Source organism: Sinocyclocheilus anshuiensis, unplaced genomic scaffold, assembly GCF_001515605.1.
Source record: "Sinocyclocheilus anshuiensis isolate Anshui unplaced genomic scaffold, SAMN03320099.WGS_v1.1 scaffold42, whole genome shotgun sequence".
Lineage (NCBI taxonomy): Eukaryota > Metazoa > Chordata > Actinopteri > Cypriniformes > Cyprinidae > Sinocyclocheilus > Sinocyclocheilus anshuiensis.
The window spans coordinates 112,859-122,548 of record NW_015546057.1 but is presented as its reverse complement, the minus strand read 5'-3'; the positions used below and the strand labels follow the sequence as shown (position 1 = coordinate 122,548).

General features: G+C 35.1%; 1 protein-coding gene across 1 annotated transcript in view; it reads left to right on the top strand.

Moving 5' to 3' along the window:
* Nucleotides 1–9,690, top strand: part of LOC107699334 (copine-5) — a 197,210-nt gene that overhangs the window by 140,709 nt on the left and 46,811 nt on the right. The window contains exons 8-9 of the mRNA XM_016500558.1: nucleotides 5,367–5,470; nucleotides 6,595–6,699. Of these exons, the coding sequence (XP_016356044.1) occupies nucleotides 5,367–5,470; nucleotides 6,595–6,699 (209 nt within the window). The remainder of the gene's footprint in view (nucleotides 1–5,366; nucleotides 5,471–6,594; nucleotides 6,700–9,690) is intronic.

The window sequence follows — 9,690 nt, the reverse complement described above, 5'->3', positions numbered from 1 at the left end:
TTGCCATTTGTGACAGGGCCATACTGTCTGCCCAGATTCAGCCAAATGCAGCAAAGTTGATTGTATGGCGCTTCATAGTACAAGTGGACAATGACCCAAAACATACAGCAAAAACAACCCAGGAGTTTTTGAAAGTAAAAAGTGGAATATTCTGCAATGGCAAAGTCAGTCTCCTGATTTCAACCCGATTGAGCATTCATGTCACTTGCTGAAGACAAAACTAAATGCAGAAAGACCCACAAAGAAACAATAACTGAAATCAGCTGCAGCAAAGGCCTGGCAAAGCATCACAAAGGAGGAAACCCAGTCTCTTGTGATGTCCATGAGTTCCAGACTTAAGGCAGTCATTTCTTACAAAGGATTCTAAACAAAATATTAAAAAAAATAAATTTTCTTTATGACTATATTTATTTGTCCATTTACATTTGAGCCCCTGAAAATAGGGGGACTGTGCATAAAAATGGTTGTAATTTCTAAGCATTTTATGTTATATTTTTGTTCAACCCCTTGAATTAAAGCTTAAAGTCTGCACTTCAATTTCATCTTGATTGTTTCATTTTAATTCTATTCTAGTGGCATACAGAGCCAAAATTATGAAAATTGTGTCAGTGTCTAAATATATATGGACCTAACTGGATATAATTTATTCATAATAGTTTTAGCATGTTAATGGATATGACAATGTTAATGTATTTGGTCTTGTCGAAATAGATCTGCTACACAAGCTGTTGCTGCTGCTGAGCAAGTATGGACTTGCTGATGCCAGTAGATTCAAATACATTCTTCTGTGAAAATATAAGAAATGCAGCTGCTGCATGAATGGGTATACATAAATACCATAACAGATCTAGACAGGTGGAGCTGGGGGAGGTTGAGGGTTTCAGAGGATAACGCACTGCAGGACCAGCTTGCAGTAAACACTGAACCAGACTATTTAATTGTTGAGAAAGCAAGCTTATTGGCTGCAGAATCAGCAGAGTCAGTTTTCTTGTGCAGTTTATTTTTATTTTTTTAATAATTTATTCCTGTGATGGCTACAAGTTGAAAATGCTACATATACAGTAAATAATAAATATATTTGTAATAATAAATATATTATATAATATGATAATAAATATTATAATTACAAAACTAATAAAAAATTATCTAGAAAATATTGCATTTGTACCGTAACAAGTGTATTTTTTACTTTATTGTACTGTATAAACATGGAGAAAAACATCCAATCCAATTCCAGTGGATGAAATCAAGTCCTACCATACATTTCCTACTAAATATTCTGATTCAGACAGAAGTATTATATGTTTTAAAATGTAATTGGCTATGGAAGCTATTTTATGCTTTAGCCAGTTTGAAAACCATTTGTTTTTGTTTCATTTTCTCTGTTGTGGGTGTTGCTTTATTGACCACTGTTTCTCTCGAGTCCACTTACTGAAGAAGTCTAGTAGACTTTCTTCTCTTTGACTCATTTGAAAGTGTGCACTGAAGCTCAGATAAAGTGGTGTAAATTCTCTTGCTCAGTTGTGGAAATGTCTGAAGCTAATTGACACAATGTTTAATAACAGTGTTCATATACAAATCAACACTATGAAGTTTTCTTAAAACTCAGGGAAAATACTAAGACTTTCTCTGAGGCAGACTACCAGGAAAAGTGAAAATTGGTTTCCAGGTAGCTCTGTGAGCAGAGAATGAGGCAATCCAGACATTTTCATTTGAACAGTGTCAATTATCAAAAACAGCAGCGAGACTCTGACCGCTGCTGTCAAACGGAGAGGCTTTACTGAGTTATTTTAAATGAACGGGAAACTAGAATATGACCAGAGGCGGACAAAGTACTCAACTCCATTACTTGAGCTGACTTTCAAAGCTGCCACATAGTAACGACTTTCTACTTAGAGGACCTTGATAGAAATGTAGTGGAGTGAAAAGTACAATATTTGTCTTTCAAATGTAGTGAAGTTAAAGTCATAAGTTCCCAGAAAAAATAATACTCAAGTAAAGTACAGATACTCAAAATGTGTACTTAAGTACAATACTCAAGTAAATGTACTTAGTTACTGTCCGCCTCTGAATATGACCCGTTGTTTGCCTACAATGACGACAAGGCACTTGTGCTATAAAAGACAAGAAAAACAAGGGAAGCTATCATGATGTGTTGAGACTTTTGTCTACTGAGGTCGATGAGGAGAAAATGAACACATTAGAACATCCACACTGAGATATCAAAGGAAAACACTGTTTATTTGAATTCAGAGGAAACACATTTGATATTTGGATGCATTTTATAAAGGTCATCACTTTCAAAAGCAGGAGATATGACATATTGGTTTTAGCATGAGGTCACATGGCATTCACGCTCAGTCAGTAGCGCATCTAACCGCAGTGCCACGCCTCTAGGTCAGAATGAGCAGCAGCGCTGTAGTAGAGAGAAAGAGCTGCAATTTATTTTGGAGAGGTGTTATACACAGGGGAGCATTTAAACTGTAAAATGTTTTGCAAGCACCTTACTGCTGAGACCAAACAGCCAGTGGCGTGTTGCGGGCTTTTGAAATGAGAAGGCGGTGTCCTCTCTCTGGTTTTATGTGTGTGTGTGTGTATGTGTATGTGTGAGAAATAATAGATGTATAATCACAAATTTTATAATTAATATGATGTTTAGACAGCTTTTGGGTTTCAGAAGCTAATGCTACAGTATAATATTCAATACTATACTATTTCAATACTATTATGTTTTATGTTTATATTCATATATAAAATATTTATATATGATTTATATGAGCAATGTCACACAAGCAACAGTGCGATATGACTGTATATCGGCACTGTATATCGGCAGGTATTCACAGCATACCGATATACAGCCATAACGCACTGCAACTCGTGTGATATTGCGTTTATACAACAGTTTGACGGCACAAGTGTGTAAATACATGAGAAACAACAACGTTGTGTGTTCACAAAAACCTCTTTTGTGTGATCTACTTCTTTCCGCCACAGATTCAAATCTCAAGTTGACAGTGTAACATCTGAGCCCAGCCTCCGTTACTAATTCCAAAACGTCACTTTAGAACTAGTAATGAAGGAACATTGAGCTACTTCATTGAAAACTTATTGTATTACTGTATTAAAAGCTCACTATATTATATTGAGTCGAGTAATATGAGAGAAATGGACTGAGCGAGTGTGATTACCCTTTAAATAATTTTCTAAAATAAATCTATTTATTGAATAATAATATTTGATAAACAACAAGAGCATCATAAAAGTTGCTATAGGCAATTCAGTCAAAAGTACAAAGGCAGTGCTCTGATATACAGCATTGAAGTTACATGAAATATAACATGATGAGGTTTTACCCTCAGCCAAAACTATTTGCTCTGGAACAAATAATAGATTAATGAGACCAAAGACTACCCACGACATTTACCCAAAACAAATTATATCTCACGTTTAACTTTATACAGACATCAGAGCATTTTTGGGTGTCCATTCACTTAGAGTGCATGGTTTGACATTATTTCAGGCTTGGAAATGATTAAAAGTTTGGAGTCAGTAAGATTGATTGATTGATTGATTGATTGATTTAATTTTTTAAGATATTGATGATTTTATTTTAAAGGATTCATTGAATTAATCAAAAGCGACCGTAAAGACATTTATAATGTTATAAAAATGTCTATTTCAAATAAATGCAGATCTTTTGAACTGTCAGTTCATCAAAGTATCCTGAAAAATGTGTGTATCCCAGTTTTCACATAAAAAGTTTTTCAACATTTTGTGAGGTTGAGGCAGCATTATTAAAAAAAATATATTGGCTCCTTAGAGAAGATGCATTATAAACCCAGTTAGATTTTGTATTATGCCATTTTTTCTATTGTTTTATTTTTGTACTGTTGATTATTTTCTCATCCAGGTTTTTTGAGGAAGCACTGCCTCTTATGTCTCTTCTGAGAAAACGCCCCTGCAAACAACAGCCATTAGATATTCAGCCAGTGATTGTACTAACTATATGTCTTTATGTAATGTCTCTATGAAACTTTCAGACCTTCAGAACTTGCAGTGTAATTTAATAACCGGATAGAATAATTTCTCAAATGGCTTCATTCTAGTTGAAGTAGACACATCTTCTGCACTGAATGTGCTTTAACTTTGATCTCAAGGGCCAATCCAAAAATTATAAGCATGAGTTGATTCACATCCAGAATTATCATAGCATGAAACTGCTGATCCAGAGTTGTTTCTACATGGCAGTCATGGTCATAATCATAATGACAGGTGAAGCAGAAGCTGATTACAGACCGGCATTCTTCATGACTGAATAGAGCTCAAATCCCAAAGCTTCATAGACTTCATTCGTTTCTGTGTGTTCACTTCAACAAGATCATAGATCTAGCTCTAATGAGCCTCTCGTTCTCCCAGACGAATTAGATGAAAGTGTTTTGGTTCTTTTCTCTCTGCTTTGTAATCAATGCAGACTTTGTGTTGTTGCTGTCAATTCAACACATGCCATAGCAAAATTAATTTATTTTACATTTTTTCCTGGGCAAAATTTATTTCATATATATGCTCAACATATGCCATAAATATCACTGCAGTAAAGTTGTATATATATGGAAACACTTTAGTATAGGGACCAATTCACACTATTAACTAGTTGCTTATTAGCATGCTCATTTCTAACATATTGGCTGTTCATTAGTACTTGTAAAGCACATATTACTTTTAAAGCACATATTCTGCATGACCATATTCTATATCCCTAATCCAACCAAATACCTAAACTAATTAATAAGCAGCAACGTAGGAGTTAATTGAGGCAAAAGTCATAGTCAATGGTTTGAGAGTTGAGAATTGGACCTTAAAATAAAGTGTGACCATATTTTATATTAAAATAAAATGTTTATTTATAAAAAAAACATTTACTCTATATATTGCATTTATCTAAAATGGTTTGCCATGTAAAGTTTAACCATTTTTATGGCCATATAGATGTATATAAATATTATAAAAAAAAATAAATGTTATATAATGTAATATTACAACCAACAAAATTCAGGTAGGAAACAAATAAGGCAAAATGAATGAACGAACGAACGAACAAACGAATGAACGAATGAAAGAAACAAATCAATCAATCAATCAATCAATCATATATATTTTGGTACTTTGTTTATTACATTAATTGGTTTCAATATTACATTAAATAATAATAATAATCAGGGAACAGGGAATATAAAGTTTGGGTCAATTTGAATTATAGTTTTAAATATTTTTAATTTACATATTTTATTCTATATAAAATATTTTTCTACAACTTTTAAAATATTTGAACCTGCTACAACTTTTCTCTCTCTCTCTCTTTATAGGACAGTGCAACCATGCAGTTCTGTGCCAACAAATTGGACAAGAAGGATTTTTTCGGGAAATCCGATCCCTTCATGGTCTTCTACAGAAGTAACGAAGATGGCACGTAAGTGTCCTACCTTGATTTAAAACACCACAGCTGTGTGTTAATCATAGGTACTGTAAAAGGAACATCTCCCGTGATACCCACCCTCACCCCCGTACTATGAGACTGGCAAAACATTTCGCTGCTCTGTGGGAAATTTATGGGCTGGAAATGACTCTCTGTGTGTGTACAGAGGAACAGGAAAAGGCCTCCTATCCTTTTCCGAGTTTTCCATCAAAGCCTCTTTACGTAAGTGACCGTGGTTTCATGTTTTCAAGAGCTGTGATGTAGTTTGCCCATTTTGGGCCCTATTTTAACGATCTAAGCGCATGGTCTAAAGCGCATGGCACAATTGCACTTAAGGCGTGTCCGAATCCACTTTTGCTAGTTTAAGGACGGGAAAAATGGTCGGCGCACCCGGCGCATCGTCTAAAAGGGTTGTCCCTATTCTCTTAATGAGTAATGGGTGTGTTTTGGGCATAACGTGCCATAAACCAATCAGAGTCTCATCTCCCATTCCCTTTAAGAGCCAGTTGCGCTCGCGCCATGGCAGATTCACTATTTACATGGCAGAATTTGCAAGCGGAAAAACGGAGCACTTCTCTAGTGAGGGAACTGATGTGCTTGTGCGCGTAATTCTGATACATGCAAAGACTATCCATTATGACATGTAGGCATTTTTATATTTATGTACACAATAATAATCTTTTACATTTGAATCCTTTAATTTTTCATTTTTAAAAATGTTTGTGTGCTGCTGCGCGTCCCTGTGTTTAGGTTTAGGATGTTTTAAAGATGCTCTTTGGCACAGATGAAGGGGCTAATTATCAAATGTTAAATAATCTCTGTTATAGAATGGAAGGATGTTACTTTTTATGGTTTGATAATTGCACTACAATGCAATTTCAAATACCTTTGGAAACCATATTATTTACATGACATATGTCATTTCCAAAGTCTAAAAAAACACCCCAAAAAACAATGCGATGTGTATAACTGATGCTGTAGTCCATATGGTTTGTCATCTTTGACCACCATGAAATAAACACAGCAGGTGGCTGATGTCAGTCATGTTCAAGTTTCCTCAGAAGTTATACGCAGTGCCTTCACATCTTTGTGTTTCTGTTTGTTCTCTCAACATGAAGGTTTACGATCTGCCATAAGACTGAGGTGGTGAAGAACACCCTCAACCCTGTTTGGCAGCTGTTCACCATTCCAGTCAGAGCTCTCTGTAATGGAGACTATGACAGGTAAGACACGCAGACCAGCACTGGCTTTCTTACATAACACCATTAGGTCTCTTAACCCTTTAAATTTAACCCCTAAAAGGAGTCAATAAAAACAAATCTTATTATTGGACATATAAAGAGTGATCTCAAGTTGTTTTGTCAAAATCTATCTATCTATCTATCTATCTATCTATCTATCTATCTATCTATCTATCTATTTATCTATCTATCTATCTATCTATCTATCTATCTGTCTGTCTGTCTGTCTGTCTGTCTGTCTGTCTATCTTTTTTTTTCAAAGATAAGTGTAGTTGGTTACCAAGGAGACAGCAGAAGAAGAGCTTGATGATGAAATATGAGACATGTGTCAACGTAGGCTCATTGGAAAAACGTGCCTCTACCTACATACCTATACTGTACAATTCAATGCAGTTTCTAGTCGAAATAAATGTTAGTGGCAGTAAAACACTAACACATGTGAACTATTACCATAGTACATGATTTATAAAGTAAAACATTTTGATGTGGATTTTCTGTTGTTGTAAACTTGCTCGGTTGCTCACCTGGTACAGCATTGCACTTGCAATGCAGAGTGCTTGGGTTCGAGTCCCGTGAGGCTCAAAGATTTGTAGATGCAAAGTAAAATGTATTTCTAGCTCACATTTGCTATAGTGTAAGAAACGCCAATATACCCACAGTATGTAAGATGTTTTTTTTTTAAAAAGTCATTTTTTTGCAGTTACATTTCGTTTCAGGGGTAACAGTAAAAATACATCTTGCTTATTGTAGTTATTTTAGTATTATTTATAAACTATTATAGTATTTATTAATATTTTGAAATACATTTTATTTTCAGTTTTGAATTTAATTTTAGTTTAAGTTTTGGTATTTTTGCTATGTGCTTTTGTTATTTTTATTATTATTTTTATATTTGTATTCAACTTTAATTTGTTTATTTCAGTTTTATTTAAAGTTATTTATGTTATTTTCCAAGGCAAGAATTCTATTTTTTAATCTGCCACTAATATTTATATATATTTTCAACTTTATTTTAATTATCTAATATATTTGTAAGGAATAATCAACGGCTTGCCGTGCATTAAAGGATTTTAAATGCATGACGTGGAGGCAAAGAACCAGCCTCAGCGAAGTGCATTTAAAATCCTTTAATGCACGGCAAGTCGTTGATTATCCCGCTTAATCTATGTTTTAGTTAACAATAACATAGTCATCTTCATCTATGACTAAGTGTTGCACATTTGACATACAAGACCATATAAGTGTGATGTGAAGAATAGGCCAACGAAGTTTTGCCTTTTTAAAGCTCGTTCAAGAGTGTTTCCATACAAAGATGACTGAACATCAGATATGATGAATAATATAACTAAAATATGTACAGTGTGTTAAATAAGGTTTTAATAACTGCTTTTACAAAGCTGTTTTAGAGATGCCAGCAGATCGTTTCCATGGTTACCACAGAGGAACTGTTGAACTTGACCCTTGCCTACATGTATTTGCTCGAGAATGCTATAAGCATTATACATGTATTATACATCAGTTTAAAAAGAGAGATACTGTAGAGATAACATAGGAGTGTGACGTGCCTGAGTAGCAAAAGTAGTACATGCTCTGCCCACTCCTCACACATTTGACACAGGCAGGGTTACCACCCTGTCTCGACCAATCAGCTTGGGGAACCAAAACTGCATGACAAAAAATTACGTTCTTGCCTGCGTGTGCTCTAGCTGCTTATTCTTTCATGACTGGCACCATGCTGCAGTACGGTGCTGAACTATGCCACATGCCACACCAAATCAGGAACTGAGGCATTTTGACTAAATTTCATTGTGCCTTTATTCACAAATGAGTGTCAGATATCTTCAAAAATGGTCAGTGGTAAAGATTTGGGGTGGGACTACGTGTTTGTTCAGCCATTAGCAATGGAAAGATGTTTCTAAGAGTCATTATTTTTGAAATTCCATTTTCTGCCACAAAAAAATAGTGAGCTGCAACTCAAAGGGATTCTTCACTGAAGAATAAAAATGGTCAGAATAGTGTGCTGCAGCATTGTTGTATTTTTGTAGGTCAAAACCTGGAAATGGCACTTCAGGTTCCATCATCCCAAAGTCAATATTTTTTTTTTGGTCAAATACCTCAGATAAGGTCTGTGGTTAAAACAAGCTCAATATATATTTTAAGTTTTATTCTACAACATAAAGTAAATAATACTTTGTGATTTTATTAAAGGGGAAATTGGATGCAAAATTCACTTTTACATGGTGTTTGAACTGAAATGTGTCTTGGCAGTGTGTGAACACAACCACCCTATAATGATAAAAATCCACCCATTGCTTTTTTTTTTTTTTTTTAAATCCCCACAAATAATAATCACTTTCTCAGGGCAAGCTGTTCACAGATTCTGGGCAAACTGATGTCACTTTGCACAGGCCTCTCCCATGACTGTTGACGGACATTGCCGTTTTAGCATAGACCTGTGAGTAAGCTGTAAACAGCAGTGTTGGGGAGTAGCTAGCTACAAGTAGCGACGCTACTAACGTAACTACATTTTTCAGTAGCGTGACAGTAGCTCAACAGTGTAGCTTTTCCAGTAGCTAACTACTTTTGCCAGCAAGTAGCGGTGTAGCACAACCAAAAGCTACATTCCGTTTTGCATTCTGAGTCACAAGCCTGTAATGCATTGAAACAGTGCAGCGTCTTCTTCTGACTAGATCACAAACTAAAATAGTTAATTATGGCCATCTGTTGTGATCACGCATCTCGCGGCTTTACAGTCTGTCCACCGACAAGAGATCGTCTGTTGATTTGCCAAAGGATGTACAGGAGTGGATATTTCACATGAATCAGCTGTAATTCATGCAAAACAAAGATTAAAATGCGGTCTGCGTTGAAGATTTAAAGCACATACAGGAGGTGAATAATAGCCTTTTTAAACGGATTCATTTTTCTGCTTTATAGCACTCTAGATCAAATGTCTATTTTACAATGATGAAC